Source organism: Garra rufa, chromosome 20 (assembly GCF_049309525.1).
Source record: "Garra rufa chromosome 20, GarRuf1.0, whole genome shotgun sequence".
Lineage (NCBI taxonomy): Eukaryota > Metazoa > Chordata > Actinopteri > Cypriniformes > Cyprinidae > Garra > Garra rufa.
The window spans coordinates 6,726,481-6,751,295 of NC_133380.1; the positions used below are offsets into that span (position 1 = coordinate 6,726,481).

Genomic DNA, 24,815 nt, shown 5'->3' on the forward strand with positions numbered 1-24,815 from the left:
TAATTGAATATTAATTTAATTTAATGGTTTAAATTAAATTAAATTTAATTTAATTTTAGCACATCAAGTCAAACTTGATGGTAAAGCATGGTAAAAAATACCATGGAAGTCAATAGCTTTCAGTTTTCATTTTAATTTAAGTTAAAGCCTTAGTCATTTTGTTTTGTGTTTTAGTCCATACAGTTTTTAACCATTTTTATTTCACTTTTAATTATTTATACTAATTAAATATATAATATATAATAATATAATTTAATTTTAATTTCAAGTTTCATTCATTTTGTTTTAGTCTATATAGTTTTTATTGATTTTTATTTCAGTTTTAAATATAGTTTTTATTCTTACATTTTCTGCTTTTATAGTTTTAGCATGTTTTCTACAGTTTTTATTGATTTATTTTAATTGAATATTAATTTAATTTAATGGTTTAAATTAAATTAAATTTAATTTAATTTTAGCACATCAAGTCAAACTTGATGGTAAAGCATGGTAAAAAATACCATGGAAGTCAATAGCTTTCAGTTTTCATTTTAATTTAAGTTAAAGCCTTAGTCATTTTGTTTTGTGTTTTAGTCCATACAGTTTTTAACCATTTTTATTTCAGTTTTCATTATGTTTTATATTTTCAGTTTTCATTTTAATTTTAAAATTGTAGTAATTTTGTTTGTGTAAATGAAAATTTAGATCTTTAGAACTTAGATCTATCTATCCTCAGACTTGGTACAAACTACAGACTTGGTACTCTTCACTGTGTACTAAATTTGTCTAGAGGCTCATATAGGCTGCTGTCTAAAGCGGATGACAGAGTGTTCAAATGTTTTGTACAGAAACGGGTGAACAGGTCAGTGTGTTTGAGAAAACAAGTGTTTATCTAAGCTGCTTTATCGCTCTGAACTTTAACCCAAAGCCCCAGTGAAATCAACCATCAAACTATCCTCACATCAGCAGCGAATGACCACAGATAACTGCAGGACAGAGGATGCTGCGTCTGCAGAAACAGGAGGAGAGCAGCGCATAACCCGGCACGGGCGGCTCGCAGGAAACACCAATGCTGCGGTTTGATGCTGATCAACAGAGACAGATCAGAATGAGAGTGATGGGGACAAGCCGCGCCAGACACACATGTGAGTGTCTGTGTGCCGGTCACGTCTCTGCCTGAGTGAAGACATGCTGTCCGTTGATGTTAATGGCGATCCGTCGTCAGGGCTGGGCGGAGGGCCAAAGGCATTAAGCGGAATCGAATTCCTCCAAACTAGCTTTAATCAGCAGGTTTTTAAGGTTAGAATTACTCTCGCTCGCTCTCTCAGAGCCAAGGTTAAAGCACACAAGAGTCAGTGGCTGGGAAAAGGGATGACGTCAGGGCCGTGTGTGTCTCTGTGCATCATTTAGAATTAAATAGCCTTTCAAATTCAGATTGATTCAGAACTGGGCTTCAAAGCGAGTATTGTGAATCATTTGATTTAGAACTGGGCTTCAAAGCGAGTATTGCAAATCATTTGATTCAGAACTGGGCTTCAAAGCGAGTATCGCGAATCATTTGATTCAGAACTGGGCTTCAAAGCGAGTATCGCGAATCATTTGATTCAGAACTGGGCTTCAAAGCGAGTATTGCGAATCATTTGATTCAGAACTGGGCTTCAAAGCGAGTATTGCGAATCATTTGATTCAGAACTGGGCTTCAAAGCGAGTATTGCAAATAATTTGATTCAGAACTGGGCTTCAAAGCGAGTATTGCGAATCATTTGATTCAGAACTGGGCTTCAAAGCGAGTATTGCGAATCATTTGATTCAGAACTGGGCTTCAAAGCGAGTATTGCGAATCATTTGATTCAGAACTGGGCTTCAAAGCGAGTATCGCGAATCATTTGATTCAGAACTGGGCTTCAAAGCGAGTATTGTGAATCATTTGATTTAGAACTGGGCTTCAAAGCGAGTATTGCGAATCATTTGATTCAGAACTGGGCTTCAAAGCGAGTATCGCGAATCATTTGATTCAGAACTGGGCTTCAAAGCGAGTATTGTGAATCATTTGATTTAGAACTGGGCTTCAAAGCGAGTATCGCGAATCATTTGATTCAGAACTGGGCTTCAAAGCGAGTATTGTGAATCATTTGATTTAGAACTGGGCTTCAAAGCGAGTATTGCGAATCATTTGATTCAGAACTGGGCTTCAAAGCGAGTATTGCGAATCATTTGATTCAGAACTGGGCTTCAAAGCGAGTATCGCGAATCATTTGATTCAGAACTGGGCTTCAAAGCGAGTATTGCGAATCATTTGATTCAGAACTGGGCTTCAAAGCGAGTATCGCAAATCTTTTGATTCAGAACTGGGCTTCAAAGCAAGTATCGCAAATCATTTGATTCAGAACTGGGCTTCAAAGCAAGTATCGCAAATAATTTGATTCAGAACTGGGCTTCAAAGCGAGTATTGTGAATCATTTGATTCAGAACTGGGCTTCAAAGCGAGTATTGCAAATCATTTGATTCAGAACTGGGCTTCAAAGCGAGTATTGCGAATCTTTTGATTCAGAACTGGGCTTCAAAGCGAGTATCGCAAATCATTTGATTCAGAACTGGGCTTCAAAGCGAGTATCGCGAATCATTTGATTCAGAACTGGGCTTCAAAGCGAGTATCGCAAATAATTTGATTCAGAACTGGGCTTCAAAGCGAGTATTGCGAATCATTTGATTCAGAACTGGGCTTCAAAGCGAGTATCGCGAATCATTTGATTCAGAACTGGGCTTCAAAGCGAGTATCGCAAATCATTTGATTCAGAACTGGACTTCAAAGCGAGTATTGCAAATCATTTGATTCAGAACTGGGCTTCAAAGCGAGTATTGCGAATCATTTGATTCAGAACTGGGCTTCAAAGCGAGTATCGCAAATCATTTGATTCAGAACTGGGCTTCAAAGCAAGTATCGCAAATCATTTGATTCAGAACGGGACTTCAAGTTCAAAGTTCAACTATTGATAAAAACAATAATAATAAATCTTTCTTGAACAGCAAATCAGCATATTAGAATGATTTCTTAAGGATCATGTGACACTGATGACTGAAGTAATGATGCTGAAAATGTTGCTTTGATCACTGAGATAAATTACATTTTAAAATATATTCAAATAAAAAGCAGTGATTGAAAATAGTAAAAATATTTCACAATATTATGTACTTTGTATCAAATAAATGCAGGCTTGGTGAGCAGAAGAAAATTCTTTAAAAAAACATTTAAAATCTTCAAAAACTTTGTTTTGGTACAAAAGATTATAATCTCATTTCCTGCAATAATGACATACTTTAAATCAACATAACTCCATATTTTCCTTTCAAATCAGCAGTCTCGAGAGACTGTCTGGGTGTATGAGTTACTGATGCATATTCACATGTTTGTGGATCGCTGGACCTTTCATGCATCCTGTGTGGACACCCAAAGCACTATATATGCTATTTTCTCAAAAAGCATCGCCTGGAGAAAGACAGAACAGAGAGAGCGCTGGAAAGAGAGAAAGCCAGAGGCGCTGTACTCATGTAAACACTTCTGTGATTAGAAAGGGAACTGTCCATTTCCTAAGGACGGCAGTCAGAAAAAACTCAGCTTACAACAATCATTTTATCCTGGGGAAATTGCATTGGAGCCTGGAGCGCTGAATACTCGCATTCAAAACATCCTCTGGCTAAAAATCCTTCAGTCTGTCAAGAGCGCCTCTCCTTTATCTAATCGTACAGATGCACTCTTCTCTTCCTTTGCCTCCCTCTTTCTCTTATCGCCCCGCCGAGGGTGGATTTTTATCGGCCGGCGATAAGGGTCATCCTGAGGCGGCTGCGATTGGAGGCAGTGGAATGGGCGAGGCAGAGCCATTGAGAGTCTGAAGAGGCACCAAACCGAATCCCCGCTGATTGTGCTGACATACAGTTAGCACCTGAGGGGGCCGCGACTCAGAGGAGACTACTGATGAAGAAGGACAGATACACCCGTCTTTCTCCACTCTTTTCATGGCCACTGCCGACTCAAGCGTACCCAGGACAGTTAGCCAAAGCACAGGCTTTGTAAAGCAATGCGCAAATCTCCTCTCGGGACACATGGGGTCATTTCAAGTGTCTGAACAGACTATTAACCTTTGATAAGAACGACAATGAGCTAAAAGCATGGACACATACAGCACAAGAGCCATAATAGCTTGTTTAGCAGACAAGATTAAAGGATTATAACACTGAAATACTCAAACTGAAATTCATGCTGCTTATTTTGTTCCATACAAGAGAACCTAAGGATTACAACAGGCTGTCAAGTTCCAAATAAATAAGTAAATTAAAAAAAAACAATCAAACAAATATTTTTTAATGGAATCTTGCCCTTTATATATAATATTAATATAAATATATGATTATTATTATTATTATTATTATTATATAGAAATAATATTAATTATAATAATAATATATATGTATTTGTTTCTAATTAATTAATTCCATAATTTATGTTAATTTTGTCCTTTATATCTAATATTCAAACATAAACTTTATTTATGTTCATTGGAATTATGTCAAAGTTCTAATAATGTTAATGTAATAATAATAATGTTTTATATATATATATATATATATATATATATATATATATATATATTCAGCTAAATTAATAAATGTAAAATCTTTTATATTACACTTAATAAATATTTACTACTACTTTAAAAAAAAATTATAGCAGAAAAGGAATATTATGATATCTTATATATTAATATTTTATATGATATAATAATAACAGTATATATATTCTCCTAAATTAATACATGTAATTTTTTTTTATTACACATTAAATATTTACTACTACAACTACTTTATTACATAGTAATGTATTTTTATTGCTTATTTATATTTGAATTAGTCCATAGCAAAAAAATAATATTATGATATCTTATATATTCATATTTGATATGATATATAATTTATCATCATGTTTGATCAACTTTTTAAAATATATTCAAACAGAATTCTATTTTAAACAGTAAAAATATTTCACAATTTTACCACTTTTCCTGTATTTTGGATCAAATATGACATAATAATAATATTATATGTTATGCTGAATACAAGTAAAAATACTTACTACTACTGCTAATTTAAATATTTTATATTGTAGTTTAATAGTTTTATTTTAAAATATATTATATGCTAATTACAGTATGTTATAAAATATAAATAATTAGGCTATATATTATATATTTTTTAACCAAAGTGGTTTTTCTTTCAAAATGTAGTGAATTTAAGATGAAACAAGAATAAATATTTGGCAGTGGGCTTAGAAAAAAAACTAAATCTAAATTCAGATGAAAAACAAGTCTAAACTCAATTTCACTCAATTTCTCAGAAAACAATGCATAATATCTTCATTTTGCATCTCAATTAAATGTATTTATACTGATATTTGTACTTGAAAATGACAAAACACTAAATGAGATATTCAGTTTTAGCAATGCATGCATCATCTAATGCCATGACTTAAGACTTTTTTGCTCCAATTTAAGACCCTTTAAGTAAATGAAGTTTACCTTAGTTTATTATTTTTAAATTTGACAGTATACAGTATTCTGTATTGGATATTTCTTCTTATAATATTATAATGTAATTGCATGTAATGAGATATGATTGTTTTTAAAATCTAGTGCTAATATTCACCACACAAGTCCTCATAAATCTGTTTGGTGTCTTTATGAAGCCACCTAGCTCCACTCGTGACCCCACACGTCCCGTCAGCCATTAATAATGGAGACGTACCTAGATGAGGACGTCGTCAGCGGTGTAGGAGCATTACTTATAGATGGACATTAGCACAGGAAATAGAGCAGAGGACAAGGAAGAATTGTCTTTACGCTAAAGGTCAGTGGTCTTCCTCATTCTGTCACTTCCTGTGAGATCGTGCCCTGCTCACCTCACAGACCTTGCCCTCCAGGATCATCATCGGCGGAATTGAATCTGCCTTCGTTTGCGCTAGTACTAATGTGCTTCATCCTAAAATTGTATGAGTATCTGGGGCTGACAGAACCCTTGAGAGCGCCATACGCCGTTAAGGAGAAAGAAATGGTGCAAACTTTTTTTTTTCCCAGGGTCTCAGCTTCAGGTGGTCAATAAGGAAAAGCTCTTCTTAAATTCAGTTCAGCTATAAATCACAATTAACACATTCACAGGTCTGACCCCTAAATGATCTGTCTGCCGGCTAATATTCCCACCGCTGCAGCTGAAGGAAGGGACGGGACAAAAGTGCGGCCTGGAAAAAGAACAACAGAGCAAGAAAAGTAGGACGAGGGAATGATGAAGGGTGGAAACGGTGGAAAAGGGCAATAGAGAAAGAAAAAAAGAGAGAGGAGCGAGTGAAACAAACCAGAGGAAGATAGTCCTGCATTTTTCCTGTTTGTTATGTGGCATCTTTAGCTGTTGCATCACGTCTTGCTGTTGTTTCAGCATCTCGCGGCATTGGTGTTGTGTTTTTAACACACTAACACAGTCCAGTTTCATTACAAAATAGCACTATAAAAATCCATCTTTTCACACTGAGGACAACTGAGGGACTCATATGCAACTATTACACAAGGTTCAAATACGCACTGATGCTTCAGAAAGAAAAAAACATGTATTGAGAGCCGGGGGTGAAAACTTTTGAACAGAATGGAGATGTGTACATTTTTCTTATTTTGCCTAAATATAATCTTTTTTTTTAATTGAGTACTGCCCTTCAGATGCTACAGAAGATACTTAATTGTTTCCCAGAATGCAAAATAAGTAAAATTGACCCTGATCTTCAAATTCCAAAAGTTTCAAATTCCAAAGGCTCTTAATGCATGCTTTTCCTTCTGGAGCATTGGTAAGCATTTAAACCTTCTGTAATAGCTGCATATGAGTCCCTCAGTTGCCCTCAGTGTGAAAGGATGGATCTCAAAATCATACAGTCATTGTTGGAAAGGGTTCAAATACACAAAAATGCTGGAAAACCAAAGAATTTGTGGGACCTGAAGGATTTTTTCTAAAGAACAGCAGGCAGTTTAACTGTTCAGGACAAACAAGGGACTCATAAACAACTAGCACTAAAACACTTTTAAGAATCAAGGGGATGTAAACTTTTGAACCGGGTCATTTTTATAAATTCAACTATTATTTTCTCTTGTGGACTATATAAACATCTTTTTATGTGAAATATCTTATTCAGGTCAGTACTAAATAAACAATAACATGCTCTTATTTTGGTAAAATAATTGACATTTAGCAGATTCTGAAAGGGGGATGTAAACTTTTGACCTCAACTGTACTAAATAAATCGTAATATCTAAAATCTAAAATCTATTTTATCTACAAATCTATTATTAATTTTATATATAATTAATTTTATTATATATTATATTATATTATAAAAACTAAAATATCTACAGCTCATACATACATTTAATAATGTATTAATATAATTTATTAATAATAAATAATTCATTAATTATATACTATTTATTTTCTATAGTAGAAAAAAAATACAAACAGAAAACAGCCATTCGATTTAGTTTTGATGGGTTATGACGTGTCGCACACATCTGTCGGTCGTGTGACCGAAACGTTGTGTTAATAAATATTACTTCTTTGCAAGTTACGATAGTGTGCGGGAATTGCTTATTTGTTGAAAGGATCCACCTGGTTGGTCTTATTATCCTACGCACCTATCACTTGCAGGTGTGCGATGGAGTTTGTTCACTAATTTATTTCTATAGTAGAAAAAAAAATACAAACAGAAAACAGCCATTCGATTTAGTTTTGATGGGTTATGACGTGTCGCACACATCTGTTTTAGTGTCTGTTGTGTGTGTATAAAGAAGTATAGGGCGAACACTAACAGCCTCCTGCCAGATTTGGGATATATATAGAGAGAGAGAGGAAAATAAAGCTTCATATTTCATTGGCGTAAGAGGAAAGGATGGAAAACACAATTTCTTTGGGCAGGGGCTCAGCGCTGATAAAAAAGCTATTTGTATTCCACCGTCATTCGGAGGCTTTGGCCTGTTTGGCGGCTGCATATTTGTAAACACGGGCCCTTCGGAGCTACTTAATCTTTCAGTACACAAACGCAGAGCGCGCCATGAAAGAGAGAGAGAGAGAGAGACGCGGCGGAGGAGGTTTTATACGTGTCGCGTGGTAAAACTGCTTATATTTTCTCTTCAGTTTTGATGTACAGCAGTGGAGGACCACGCTGTGATGACCGCGCTTCAGACAAACACAACACAACGTGCTGAAATACAAAGCTGCGGGTGAACTGCGGCGGGAGGATGATGCTATTTATGTGATTGCAATGGTCTTTCATGACGAGTCTGGGATCAGTACGTCACACTGGAAGGATTGCATGCCTATTCCTACATGAATGCACACATGCGGACTGCAGAGGTCAGTGCTTGTGTGTGTTTATGTTTTGTTTAGTGGGGCGTGATGGAGCCAATCAGAGCTCCACCTGCTCACTTACACACAGTTAAAACAGATACATAAACACACACAAGCAAGATTACAGCACTCGTAAATATGCAGTATTATGCAACATGATGAATGAACATGCTGTGATGACTTTTTGTAGCATGTGCATGTAGAAAAAGTAGTTTCCTCTTGAAACACCTGAATAATTAATAAGTGTTTGCTACATCTGGACCTACAGGGAGATTTTATTGCTCAGACGTTGCTCTTTCATAGCTTAGACGACATAATGGAGGTCATTAAAGAATCAACAATGCCTCTAATGGAGTTTATTTGTAAAATATTGTTTCATTGTAACTGCGTATAATTTCAATAGATTATTTGCTAACACTTCCTTATTTGACTAAATAATCTAAAGCATTAATGAATCGTTGTTAATGTTATTTAAAAACATGCATTAATACATTTTTTTAAATCAAAACTTTTGTTGATATCATGTAATGAACCTGAGCTACAGAAACAAACTAACAATGAACAGTTGTAGTTTTATTAAAATTAAAGATTCATAAATATTGTAACACATATTGCACATTGTTAGTTAATGCATTAACTAAGAATAACTAAGGAAGATTACTGTAAAGTGTTACAGATTATTCTATTCTATTCTATTTTATTATATTATATTATATTCTACTTCTAAAATAAATAATTTAAAAAATACACACCTAAAATATCTGAGGTGAAATACAAATATACACAAATGACAATTACTGTTTTTTTTTAAATGCTATTAAAATACTAGATTTAAATACTATATACTAGATTATTTGTCTTGAAATCTTTTGATTTAAGACATACCAGTAAACCTCACTGGTTAATCTTCTATTCTATTCTATTCTATTCTATTCTATTCTATTCTATTCTATTCTATTCTTTATTCATGACCTACAATGTAAAATACACACAAATTACAATTACTGTTTTAATAAAATGCCATAAAATGTTATAAAAGCTATAAAAATTAATAATAAAATGAATGTGGATATTATATGTCAGATTATTTTATTTTGGAAGAATTTAAAGATTTTTTTTTTGACTAAGACATACTAGTTAATCTCATTGGTTTATCTATTCTATTCTATTCTATTCTATTCTATTCTATTCTATTCTATTCTATTCTATTCATAACCTTAAATTGAGGCAGAAATAAAAATACACAAATGACAATTACTGTTTTTATAAAAGATTATACAAATGTTATAAAAGCTATAAAAATTATATATAAAATTAATGTTTATATTCTATATCAGATAATTCGACTATGGAGGAATTTAAATATAATTTTTTTTGTATGTTTTGAAATCTTTAGACTTAAGCCATACAAGTAAATCTTGTTGGTTAATCTTCTATTCTATTCTATTCTATTCTATTCTATTCTATTCTATTCTATTCTATTCTATTCTATTCTATTCTATTCTATTCTATTCATTACCTGAAATACATATAAATAACAATTACTGTTTTTATAAAATGTTCTAAAAAATGTATAAAAAGCTATAAAATGAATAATAAAATTAGTTATAAATTTGATGTAAATATTATTAATCAGATTATTTGACTGTTGAAGAATTTCAAGAGACATTTTTGAGTTTATTTTGAAATCTTTTGACTTTAGACATACTAGTAAATCTTGTTGGTTAATTTTCTATTCTATTCTATTCTATTCTATTCTATTCTATTCTATTCTATTCTATTCTATTCTATTCATGACCTACAATGCATATAAATGACAATTACTGTTTTTATGAAATGCTATAAAAATGTTATAAAAACTTATAAAGTGCTTATTTAATTTTGGTAATTGAAATAAATACGAAATAAAACAGAATATATAGTAAATATCAGGTGAAAAACTTAACCTAAAATTTAAAAATATATATTTTGGAAACTAACTGAAATAAAATGTTTAATCTGCAGTACATACATTACCATAATTAAAACTAAAATAAAAATAAACAGAAATATTCAACTAAAACTAATTAAAAAAAATTACTAAATTACTAAAATTAAAATGAAGATATAAACATTTTACAAATCTACAAAATACTAAAAAAACACTGATCTGAAGTCAGTTTAAGACTTGTTGAGATGAATTTGAAATTACTGGGGTCTATTTCTCAAGAGAAATAAGATATGAAAGCTTCACAATGGATGTTTTTTTTGCACACAATCTAAAATTTCCAGAGAACCAACTACTTCAACAACACCAGAAAAATCAAATCAACATCGCAAACTTTTTCTCAGAGACTTCAGCATCAAACAAAACAAAGAAAACCAAGCATACTCATCTAAATAAAAGAGTACAAATCAAAGCAGCTCCACCAGTGTTATTTTCTTGGACAATACAGGAAGAAAGTCTAATTAAAAACAAACACGAGTCTGATGGCGGACGACATGCGCATGAATGGGGCCTCATCGATCTACGTTGATGCCAAGCTTCAGCGTGGCCGCTGGAAAGCAGACACCAGGAAATGTAAGAACGACGGTAAGAGAAAGGAAAAAATAAAACGCGGCGAGAAAAAGTACCCTCTTTCCGCTCGGTGACACAAGGGATTACATCCAAGCCCTTTCAGACGAGTCGCATAGGAAATTCTCTTGTATTCTCGGCTTCCTCGCGCTTTGCATGACAATGTGCCGGCAATCTAATCAAAACCAAACAGCGCAGGGAAAGAGAGAGAGAGAGAAACCACTTTAGAAAGAAAGGACGATGTGAGGGGCAAAACTGAGGAGGAACAAAAAATAACAGGTATGAGAGGAAAACAAAAAGGAAGAGGCATCGCTGGAGTCCCTGTAGGACCAAACACACACACACACACACACACACACACACTCTTAAGTGGATGTTGCTGGCAGCTCAATGAGCTCAGTTTTCAGCTGAAAACCACAGTTAGCGCTTCACTGCTGTAGTTTCCTCAGGAGCGATTCTCTGTTGCCGTATCTAATTCTTCTCCAAAACACTGAAACACCATGTAGTTACCCATAATTCTACATGCTGGGCGTATTTCATTCTCCTCTGTCGTGTCTCAGCCTGGGGTTTGGGGAAAGCTGGTGCTATTCTTGTTTTTTTCCTCGCTAAAATGCTGATGTGCATGATTTTTTCCCCCAATGTTAAAGTACTTTTTCTCAGTTTAACCTTCCTAATACTAAGCTCTGGCTTAACCAATGGCATGCATTGGGGGCGGGGGCTAACTGCTAGACTAGAATGGGTGGAAGCGGTGTTCGGATGAAAATTACTTCATTATTTTACATATATTCTTGATCAAATATCACATTCATAAATAAAAGTCAATGTTTAAAATAAATAAACAAACAAATAAATAAAAAGGTAGGCTGTACAGAATGCATTATGGTCTTTTAATACCAGTTTAAACCCTTATTATGTTATAAAAATAAAAACATTAAAAAAAACATTCAAAAATAAAAAATAGTATTTACTGAAGTAAAGCTGTACAGAAAGTATTAGGGACATTTTTTTTTACCATTTTATAACCTTATTCTGAAAAAAAAAAAAAAAACGTATAAAATACTACACATTTAAACAATCCTTTAGTTTTTTAATTAGTACGTGAACTATTCAATGACTCACATAAATTTGGAATGGGAAACTACTTTTACTATTTCTACTGCATAAAAATAGAAAATTCTTAGAAAAGCAGTATGCTATTATAAATTCAGCCAGTCACTTGTTTACTAATTGAACCAGTGTTTTGAACAAATCCTTTGAGTGAATGACTCAACAACTCACCCATAAAGAGTCATTTATTTTGTTCTGAATTAATCACTTGTCATCAAATATGGTGACATATATAAATGTATATACAGTGCTTTAGTTTATGAATTACTAAAAAGTGTTTTTCAACAAATCTGTTAAGTGAGCGTTTCAATAACTCACATGAATTTGGAATGGCATACTACGATTACTATTTCTACTGTATACAAATAGAAAATAGATATTTCTTAGAGAAAGTAGTATGCTAGTATGCTATTATGAATTGAACCAGTGTTTTGAACAAATTCTTTGAGTGAATGACTCAACAACTCACTTATAAAGAGTCTTTTGTTTTGTTCTGAACGAATCACTTGTCATTACCTACTGGTTTAACTATGTAAAATGAAGAAATTATATGCAAAAAGAGTCACTAATATTATATACATATATAATTACATAAACAGTCCTTTAGTTTATGAATTAATAAGCATATTTTAACAAATCTGTTAAGTGAACGATTCAGTGACAAATTCATTTGAAATGGCATCCTACTTTTACTATTTCTACTGTAAAAAAAAAAATAGAAAACAGATATTTCTTAGAGAAAGTAGTATGCTAGTTTGCTATTATAAATTCAATCAGTCACTTGTTTACTAAATGAACCAGTGTTTTGAACGAATCATCTGAGTGGACACCTCAACAACTCACTCATAAAGAGTCATTTGTTTTGTTGTGTATGAATCACTTGTTTTCAAATACTGATGTAGCTATGTAAAATTCAGAAATCGTATGCAGAAAGAGTCGCTAATGTTATGTACATGTTTCAGCAAATCTGTTAAGTGAACGGTTTAATGACTCACAAGAATTTAGAATGGCATACTACTTTTACTATTTGTACTGTATACAAATTTAAATTTCTTAGAGAAAGTAGTATACTAGTATGCTATTATGAATTTAGCCAGTCACTTGTTGACTGAATGAACCAGTGTTTTGAATGAATCCTTTGAGTGAATGAATCAACAACTCACTCAGAGACATTTGTTTTGTCCTGAATTAATCAACTGAAATCAAATACTTGTGTAAGTACGTAAAAATGCAGAAATCCTATGCAGAAAGAGTCACTAAAGTTATGCACACACACACACACACACACACACACACACACACACACACACACACACACACACACCTATATATAAACAGGCCTTTAGTGGTGTTTTTCAACAAATCTGTTAAGTGAACAATTCATTGACTCACATGATTTTTAAATGTCATACAAGTTTTATTTTTTCTACTGTATAAAAATAGACATTTCTTAGAGAAAGTAGTATACTAGTATGCTATTATGAATTCGGCTAGACACTTATTGACTGAATGACTCACTCTTAAGGATTCACTTGTTTTGTTCTGAATGAATCACTTCGTCTCCTACTAGTGTAGCTGTAAAAATCCATGCAGAAAGAGTCGCTAATATATATATTTAATATAATACCCCTTTTAACTCACATAAAATCTGTTTTTAGTGTAAAAGGCAGGCGGTTAATGGTACTACGCCAACAAATGTCTTTAAATGACAAAAGAACTGCTGTGCACTTCTTTACTCATTCCACCCATAAGAGCAAATTTGCTGAGATTTGAATTAGCTCCTGCTAATTCCTGAGGCAATGGTGCCGTTGTTTAAATAATTAAAGATAATAACGTTAAGATTGCGACTCGGTTAGCACGCACTGCTCATTGCATTGATGGCTTGATTTCGCCTTTAGCTGTACCTTACTCTGATTCCGTTAAAGACAAAATCCACTGATGTGGAACAAGCATTGAGAAAATCCAAAGTCATTTTATTTGAGAGTGATAGTCTCTGGATGGCTAATACATCTGTCTCGGAGGCCGGTGGGCAGAGCCGCGCACGCATGTGTGTGTGTAATTACACAAAATGTGTTCATTAAGAGCGTCGTAGGAATTAAAAAAGGAACAAAAGCAGCTTTTGACCATTAACCTCACGCGAGCGCGCTCACGACGGCACCTCGAGTTGGCGTATGTGGGTCATAATTGAGCAGCGACACCTCTGCCAGAACAAACAGATGGAGGGAGAAGGACAGCCAGAGGTGGAGAGCGACAGGAGGAGCAAAAACACGTACAGATTGGAGTAACTTGTAGAACAGAGGAGGGAGAGAATGAGAGGAAAGGTTGCTGCTGGTCAGCAGACAGATCTGGAATAATGAAATCTAATGGGAGCACTAATGAAGTTTCTCTCTTTCATCAGCTGTGAGATGATGCTGTCAGATAATCACGAGCGCAAATCTGTTCGTCTCACTTACAAATCCACCGAGGCTGATGGGAATCTGCAAGAATGAGACTGACAGAATGAGAAACAAGGTTTTTGTGTGTTGCATGAGTACTTTTTTGCACATTGCCATGTTGTTGCTTACTGGCCAAAAGGCACAAGAGGTCACGCACATTGCTATGCAGTGTTTTAGGTGAAAGATAGAATGTTGGGGTGGTTGCTAGGGTACTTTGATTGTGTTGCTAGAAAATTCTCAGTAGTTGCCTACAGGTTTGTGAAAAATTCTAAATTTTCAATTGTATGAATTTGAATCAGTCATGAAACCAGAAACTGAATTCACAAATTTCCAGGTCTAGTTTTCTAGTAAAAGTAAAGTTTCTAGTTAGAATGTCAGTGGAATTGCATTATTTTGCTAAATCTATTTGTAAAAAAAAAAAAAAAAAAAAAAAAAAAAAATATATATATATATATATATATATATATATATATATATATATATATATATATATATACAAATATAATAATTATGATAAATCTCTTTCACCAAGTTTTAATTATTTCTTTCAATAAATTTTTTAATAATATGTATATAAACATAATAATTCTGATAAACCTGTTTGTTTACAAACAAAAAACCCCAGAATACAATATAGAAAAAAAATAAATACCAAAAATAAAAATAAATAAACAATAGAATAAAATAAAAAAATAAATACATTAATAAAATTAAACACCAAAAATAAAAAATAAACAAGCATAATAATTCTGATAAACCTGTTTGTTTACAAATAAATAAACAGAATAGAATAAAAAAATTAAATCCAATAAAAAATAAACATATATATTAATTCTGATATTAATGTCTTTCAGCAAGTTTTAAATATTATTTTTTCCAATTCTTTTTATTTTTTCTTGCATGCACCAAAATTAAACACCAAAATAAATAAACAAACAAACAAACAAACAAACATAATTCTGATAAACCTGTTTAATTACAAAAAAGAATAGAATAAAAAAAAAAAATACAATAAAAATAAACAAATTTAACAATTCGGATAAATATGTTAAAAAAGTGTTAATTATTTCTTTCAATTATTTTTTTTTTTCTTGCAATAACATTTAAATTGCAATTTAGAAACGGAATTGAAGTTCAAATTAATTATTAATAAATAACTTCTAAATGGCACACAACCCTGGTTAATAAACAATCCTCAAAAATATATATGCATCTTAAATAAATGCAGCCTTGGTTTCTACTTAGAAAAAGCATTATATATATATATATATATATATATATATATATATATATATTCTGCTCTCTAGATATGACTTAAGCCTCTCTATTAAACCAATTAATATTATGTTTTAAGTTTATGTTTTGTCTGTCCTTCTAATTCTCTGCAAGCATATTTTAAGATTTTAGTTATGACTGTACTCATCCTGTATCTACATGCTGAATACCCATATTTTTAACAGTCCCTTGACCCTAAGTACGAGTTTCACTAATAGCAAAAACTAAATGAATGTATGCTTCTAAGTCTGATATGCGTGTGTGCAAATAGCTCGCGTCCCATTCGCTCAATCTAGAGTTTGGTGTGTGACCTTGAACAAAGACACCCTCAGCATTCTCTCTTTGTGCCAGCCTCTCCCGTTGGGTAACAAATGGGCCAATTCCCAGAGGATTCAGCCGTCCGTCTCATGTCACCTAACGCCCGTCTCTACTTTGGCCCCCTGCCATTCGGCTCTTTTATTACCCCCACAGGGAAAAGAAAAGAGTCGCTGAGAACCGCTCTGCTCTCGGGCCAGGCAGGACGACAGCCAGAGGCGATTCGACCACCCTCTGAGACACCTGTCAGAAAGATCCGCTCACAATCAAATCCTGAGTACAGCAGGATCCAGGCCAGACGCAGAGTGTTTTTAATGCTAGCTATACTAGGACATTACCCATGCTGCAGTGATCACAAAGCTCTATTCGAACCATACGGTTCGCCCACCATGAATCAATATGCATGCTTGAACTGAAGTACATACAGTAATTATACTAACGTTTTGTAATTTAAACTGTGGAGCATGTTGCGAGCACCACCAAGGTCATGGGTTTAATTCCCAGGGAAGTGATAAAATATTTACAGTATACTGTTGCTTTAATAAAATTCTTTAAATGGAATGAAACATATTAAATAAATACATATAAAAATAGAATAGAATACAATAACATTAAAAATAGAAACATTAAAAATAAAACATTTATACAAATAAAAATATATAAATAATCTAAAACTAATTACACTGTATCAAAGGCATAGTAACAAAAAATAAAATAAAATAAAAAATATAAAAATAAATATAAAATAAATAGAAGGAAATAAATCAAATAAATACACATACAAATAGAATAGAATACAATGTAATTGTATTAATAATAAGTGTAATAATTACACTGTATCAAAGACACTCTAACCATATAAAAATATGAATTACAAATAAAAAATATATATAAAATTAATATAAAAAACACAAATTAAAAATAAAAAAATATATAAACAAAACAAAATTAACAAACAAAATAAAATCACACACATATATGTATAAAATAATTTTTAAAAAGAATACAATAACATAAAAATAAAAATAACCATATAAAAATATAAAATAAAATAAATTAATGCAATAAAAATAATTATTTGAATAAAGTACAATAACATTAAAAATATATAAATTATCTAAAAAATAATTGCACTGTATCAAAGACACAGTAACCAAATATGAAATAAAATAAAATAAAATAAAATAGCAAAATTTAATAGAATAGAATGAAATAAATAATACAAACATTAACAATAAAAAATAAACAAAAATAAAAATATATAAATTACCCTAAAAATAATTACACTGTATCGAAGACACAAATAAAATAAAATAAATAAATAAATAAATAAATAATAAATAATAATAAATAAATAAAAATAATTTTTAATAGAATACAATAACAAATAAAATATATAAATTATCTAAAAATAAATGCACTGTATCAAAGACACGTTAACGAAATATATATAAATAAATACTAGTGGTGGGCCGTTATCGGCGTTAACGTGCTGCGTTAACGTGAAACTCTTATCGCGCGATAAAAAAAATATCGCCGTTAATCTATTCTCAAATTTGGGTTGGGAGCTGGGTCTAAACTACGCAAGCTATAATGACTTTCACCTTGATAGTTTAACGCGGATGTATACCGAAGACTATAGAATATGGTCGCGCGTTTAAGTCTCCTCCGCCAAAACACAGACGGGATCGCGTCGTCCTCCATTCATAAAAACCGAATCTACTATAGCGAAATGCCACGTAAATTCGTCGTTTTTTGGATTCATAAATCGAATGTTGGTCAGTCACTTAATTCAAATCGCGATATGGACTAGTGTATGTGAAAACTGAAATGCAAAAAGACCGTTTTAAGATGAATCCGATATGTTCCGTTTGCCTAGCTGTATGTATGCATTGCGGAGACGAGCTTTTACTACACGCATACTGAAACACACGTGACGCTCCCGGTAATTTTTGGCATTTTCATCTTACATGAACAGATAAACTCAATCTCCCAAACTGCTGTGAGTGTCACTTTTACCGTTTCATTTGAGAAAACTAGCATCATATCATATCATACTTCACGGCAACCTGTCAAAATAAAAGTACGGTCACGGTGTAGCATGTAATGGGCTGGGTAGGTGTTGACGTTAAAAAAAACACAATCTAATAGGTAGAAAAAATAATTTCATTGTTAGTTAGTTAGTAAACACAAGTACATCTAATTGAACATAATTTATTTTCATCAACAAATTATCATAGAACAGCTTTATGAGCTTTATGATCCATTCTCAAAGACTTTAAGTCATTATTTGGGTAGCACACATATTCTGAATGCCTTCAGCAGAATTCAAATTAGCCATTTTAATCTAGATTAATCTAGATTAATTCCAAGATTTAATCTAGATTAATCTAGATTAAAAAAATTAATCTATGCCCACCCCTAATAAATACACATAAAGATAAAATGAAATTGAATACAATACAATAAAACATACAAACATTAAAAATAAACACAAATAAAAAAAAAAAATATATATACAATCTAAGAATAATTACACTGTATCAAAGACATGGTAACAAAATAAAATAAATACACATAAAAATTTAATAAAATAAAAAATACAAACATTAACAATTAAAAATAAATACAAATAAAAATGTTAAAATGATCACGTAAAATTCAAACTACTGCACCTCTCTTGAATTTCTCCAGGTTTTTAAAATCTCCATGTTCATAGAATTTTTTTTATAACATTTTGCTCGTTTACATGCTTGTGTTCATCAGCTATATTGATATATTTGATAAATAGCTGAGGGGTTTGGATTATGAGAGGGCCGGCCGGCCTGCATCAGTACCATAAGTCTCTGTTTTATGAGAGGTCTTAGACGTGACACTTACGACTTGTTATATCACCATGAGGAATATTCCCTGGCCTACTTTTCAATGCCGCCGACACTATGAGGACGAACAAGGGCATATTTACAAATACAAAAACGTACAGCTGTCCTATATACGTCAAGAAACCACACAGAAAAAAATAGTGTGCGCTGTACACATTAATACTGCTGTAACTCACAGAGCATTTTGAGTTTTATGAGCAGCAATTGTGTAAGCCACACACACAAACACACAAACATTGTCAGTAGCAAGGGACAGGGACATTAATTGGACTGGGCCTGGCGGGTCCTCAGGCTGGTGTCCAGGGTCTCGGTCCATCTTAGCACTGATCCGTAATGAGCCAATTATCCAGCTCTGGCCCGGCCCGGCCCCCTTTATAAACCATTGTTTACTCCAATTAATTATTAACACACCTGCACTTCTGGTGTGAATCAAATCAGAATAGACTCCAGGTTAAGGGGTCCCTGAGGTGGGACCCTTATTAAAATGTTGTGCTCTGTTTTTCTTGTCAGGGGAAACTCGTTCTTCAGGAGATAAAGAGGCCAGATGTTTCTCCTTCTCTCTCTCAGCCTCTCGCTTTCACACAGTCCACAGATACTCTGCAGGATGGAGTGTGTGCGGTGACTTACTCACACAATAAGCAGAGTTTTCTGACTGATTGAGACTAATACTGAACAAATCTTTCAGACTGAATCATGAATTAATCGTTTTACTGACTCACCATCGCCAAGAGCTTCAATCTTCTTCTAATTTGCTACCGTATGTGTGCACTTCAAAAAATGAGAGTCTTGTTTTTCCAGTAGACATATTTAAACATCCTTAAATCAAGATGAATTTACTTGGGAAGCAAAATGGCATAAGATATTTTGTTTTCTGAAAAATGCATTAAAATTAAGTGAGTTTTTGCTTAAAAATGAGAATGAGAATCTGCTAGTGGTGTAAGAGAAATAAACTTGTTTTCTGGTTGAATTAGTTTATTTTTTATTAGCCCAGTGGTAGATATTTTTCTTGTTTTAAGCATTAACTCACTTCTTCTTCTTTTTCACCAGAAGATTGCTAACAGCTTCCACACTAACAGGAAACATTCTCACAGCCTTTACAATTTTTTACGCTTTTAAAACGTTAAATTAACTTTTGACAAAACATTTAGAAAGTAATGTTTATGGTACATTCTTCTAACTATTCATATTAATATTTGATATATCTCATTTAGAGAAAACATTTTTAGAACAAATGTCAAAGACTTACATTATGAAAAATGGTAAAAACAAACAAAAAATTATAACAGTTAAATTCCTAATCGTAATTTCAATAATTAAGCAAAACACCAGGCATCTTTTTAACAGAGAAACTCTGATTTGGGGATTTGAACTCTTGACATCTGGCAACCACACACATAAAAACTCAAGCAGCTGTGATTTTGATTATTTGAATTCTTGATTTTTCTATTGTTTTTATTTTAAATACAATTTAGTATCACCTTCTCTCATTAATGATACTGCATGTTAATATAGTCAGTTATTTTTGCTAAATCATACAAATTCATATGACTGAGGTTGTACAAATTCATACAAATTAGCCACCTCATAAAATATGTATGAATTGCCATGAGATCGGGTTGCAATTTTCACAATAAAGTGCAAGCTCATGTGTATGGTTGCCAGATTGTAAAAATTATCTTGATATCTGGCAACCGCACACATGTTTTTCCAACATAATAATAAAGAGATTCTTGTATCGTTTTTATTTTTTAATACATTTTAGTATTGCCTTTTATTGTCAATAACAGAATTTGTAATGTCATACAAATTCGTGCAAATTAGCCATCTCATGAAATATGTACAAATTGTAGTGACATAATTGTTGCCAGATTGTCAAAATTAAGCAAAACACCGGCCAGAAAATGTACCTATCCTTTTAACAGACAAGCTCTGATTTGGGGATTTGATATCTGAACTCTTGATACCTGGCAACTGCCATACATAAAAAATTGTGTAATAGAGGCACATACAGCAGTTTTTTTAGACAAAAATAAAGACATTTTTGTATTTTTTTTATTACATTTTAGTCTTCCTTTTATCAACAACGATATTGCATGTTGATATAGTCACAGTTATTTTTGCTAAATTGTAAATTTTTAACACAAAAGTTCTGATTAAAAAAAAAGATGAAGAGTGAATGCATATGGTTGCCAGATTGCAAAAAAAAATGAAGAAAAACACCAATTTACCTATCCTTTTAACATAAAAGCTCTGATTTGGGGATTTGAACTCTTGATATCTGGCAACCACACACATAAAACCTTGCAGATACACGTACAGCAGTCCACAATTATATTTTGTCTCCTTTTTTTCCGCTGAAAATAAAAAGAATTTTGTATGGTTTGCATTTTGTAAATGCATTTAGTATCATATTATATCGTCAGCGATATTATGTGTTGATTTAGACAGTTATTTTTGCCAAATCATATAGGGATTTGAGCTCTTAATATCTGGCAACCGCACACATGAAAGATCAAGTAATAGAGGAACATACGTCTGCAATGAAGAGACAATGCATGCATATGGTTGCCAGATTGCAAAAAAAAACAAAAAAAAAAACTGTGCTTTTAAAATAAAAGCTCTAATTTGGAAATTTGAACTCTTGATAACTTGATATGAAGAGATATTTGTATAGTTTTTATTTTTTAAATATATTTTTGTATTGCCTTTTATCGTTACAGATATTGCATATTAATACAGTCACAGTTATTTTTGCCAATTCGTACAAATTAGCCACCTCGTAAAATATGTACAAATTTTAACAGAGATGTCTAATTTAGGGATTTGAACTCTTGATATCCGGCAACTGCACACATTAAGGCTCAAGTACGTGCTGTCATACAACTGTCTGCAGTAATATTGTGTCCACAATGTGCATGTTGATACAGTCACAGTTATTTTTGCTAAATCAAAATTACCAAGAAATCGGGTTGCTGCTTCCGCAATGAAGAACAAGCGAGTGTGTATGGTTGCCAGATTGCACAAATTAAGCAAAACACCTGGAAAAACTTATACCTAACAGAGAAGCTCTGATTTGGGTATTTGAATTCTTGACATCTGGCAACTGCACACATAAAAAACAATATAGAGCATGTAAGCTAGTGCGTATGGTTGCCAGATTGTAAAAATTAAAGCCTATCTGTTTACAATCTTACGCTAATTTGCACTGAATGCATCTTTATTTAAGAATGTTTACATATCTGCACTGGAAAACAAAACAGACAGTAAGTGAAATTTTTTTTTTTTGCCGTGTGTTTGTGTATATATATGTGTCTGCATGTGAGTCTGACAGAAAGTAGAGGTGATGACGGCGTAAACACAGCCATTGTGCAAGCTAAGTTTTCATTCGGAGGAAAAGTGCTTGTGTTCAGAGACAGCGTTTCTGTCTGAGATATCGTCTCTTCCTGCTGGAAATCTACTTTTCTTCTCTGTTTCCACACTCTCTGTTTACCCTGCCTGCTTTTCGCTCCATAAACACACGTCTTCCTCTCTCCTTTATCTGTCTCTCTCTTTCTCTCAGTCTTTCTCTACCTCAGGCTCTTGGTCTTTAATGGCAAATTGAGACTGTGGTAATTACTCTCACAACAGAGAAAAGGTGCAAAAGAGACAGAAAGAGAGAGAGAGAGACCATCCGAGAGAGAAAGAGAGAGAGCTGCTGTGGAATGCTGATATGACACACAATGTCACCTTGCCCCTCTCGAGCCGTACACTGAGCCAGCAAGACGGAGAACGAGCGGGAGAGATGGGAATGATGAGGAGAAAGTGGAAGGTAATGGGTTCTGAGAGTGCGGAGGGGCCGTGTGTGTGTTTGGATGTTTGTGTGCACTTGTGTGTGTTTGTGTTCTTGATGGGAGTGTTTGTGGAAATGTGTGTCACACCGGCTCCCGTTTAAAGAATATGAACCTCCGAATGAATTAGACAGAGGAGAGAGAGAAGACAGGAGGACAGAAATCTGAAGGGTTATTATATCTAAAAACATAAAAAAATTTATTCACGAAATTAATTTAAATATATATATTTTTCTTTTATTATATGTGAGTAACCATATATTATCTATATATATTATAAAAATGAAGACAATATCATCTTTTTATGTCAGTGTAATAAAAAAAATGTTAAAAACTTTTGTAGCATATATATATATATATATATATATATATATATATATATATATATATATATAATTATGCAAATAAAACATTTATTTAAAATAAATAATTTTCTTTTTAATAATTTAAAATAATGTATAATTATAAATTTGTAATAAATAATATATATATAAACAAATATATACACACAATATATATTATATATTATGTATATATATATACATATATATCAAATATAATAAAAGATTTATCTTGATGTGTTAATTATTTTATTATATGTGTTTTTATTATATGTGAGTAATCATATAAATATATATATAAAAATTACAAAGGTAAACTGTAAAAAAAAACGTTTTTGTAGCATATATAAAAAATACTTAAAATTAAAACATGTAAAATAAATAATTTTCTTTTTAGTAATTTAAAATAATTTATATATAATTTAATGTTGTAAATAAATGTAATATTAAATACATTTACAAAAACATTATATATATAAACAAATATATACACATAATATATATATATATATATATATATATATTACAATATAAAATATAAATATAAATTATACACATTAAAATAATTTATATTATTATCATTATTATTATAAATTATTATATTTAAAAGATAAGATAATTACTTTTTTTAGTGTCAATGAAACAAAAACAGTGTTAAATATTTGTCGCATATATCAAATCTATCCAAATAAAACTATTTATCCTGATGTGTTATTTTATGATGTGTTTTTATTTTATGCAAGTAATCATATATTATCTCTAAAAATGTCAACAAAAAACGTTTTTGTATATATATATACACACACACACACACATAATTATTCAAATACATTTTTTTGAAAATAAATATTAAAAATAATAATTTTCCTTTTAATAATTTCAAATAATGTATATATAATTTAAAATTTTGTAAATAAATGTAATATTAAATACATTTACATTTACAATACATTATATGATAAATAATAAATATATACATATATACATTATACACACACACACACACACACACACACACATGTTGGGTTTACATGTTTTATGGGGACATTCCATAGGCGTAATGGTTTTTATACTGTACAAACCGTACTTTCTATCACCCTACACCTACCCTACACCTAAACCTAGCCCTCACAGGAGATTGTGCACACTTTTACTTCATCAAAAAAACTCATTGTGCATGATTTATAAGCCTGTTTCCTCATGGGGACCTGAGAAATGTCCCCACAAGGTCAAAATCTACTGGTATTCCTATCCTTGTGGGGACATTAGGTCCCCACAACGTGATGAATACCAGGTGCACACACACACACATTAAAATTATTAATATTATTAATATTATAAATTACTTTATTTATAAGACAAGATAATTACTTTGTTTTATATAGTATGTCAATGTAACAAAAACAGTGTTTAACATTTGTCGCATATACAAAATCTATTTTCAATAATAGATTTATCTTGATGTGTTAATTGTTTTATCTGATATGTGCAACAAAAATATTTTCAACACATTTTTGTTGAAACGAAATCATTTAAAAGCTTATATAAAATAACATAATTTTGTAAATAATAACATATATTAAATATATTACAGTTATTAAAAAATGAAGCAGTTCTTTGTTACAGTGAGTAAGTGAGATGCTAATTAATCTCTCTGTGATTCACTGAGT

General features: G+C 32.0%; 1 protein-coding gene across 1 annotated transcript in view; it reads right to left on the bottom strand.

Annotated features, from left to right (window-relative positions):
* camta1b (calmodulin binding transcription activator 1b) overlaps positions 1-24,815 on the bottom strand; it is a 395,800-nt gene that overhangs the window by 71,812 nt on the left and 299,173 nt on the right. The window contains 1 exon segment of the mRNA XM_073825386.1: positions 11,054-11,138. Coding sequence (XP_073681487.1) covers positions 11,054-11,138 — 85 coding nt within the window.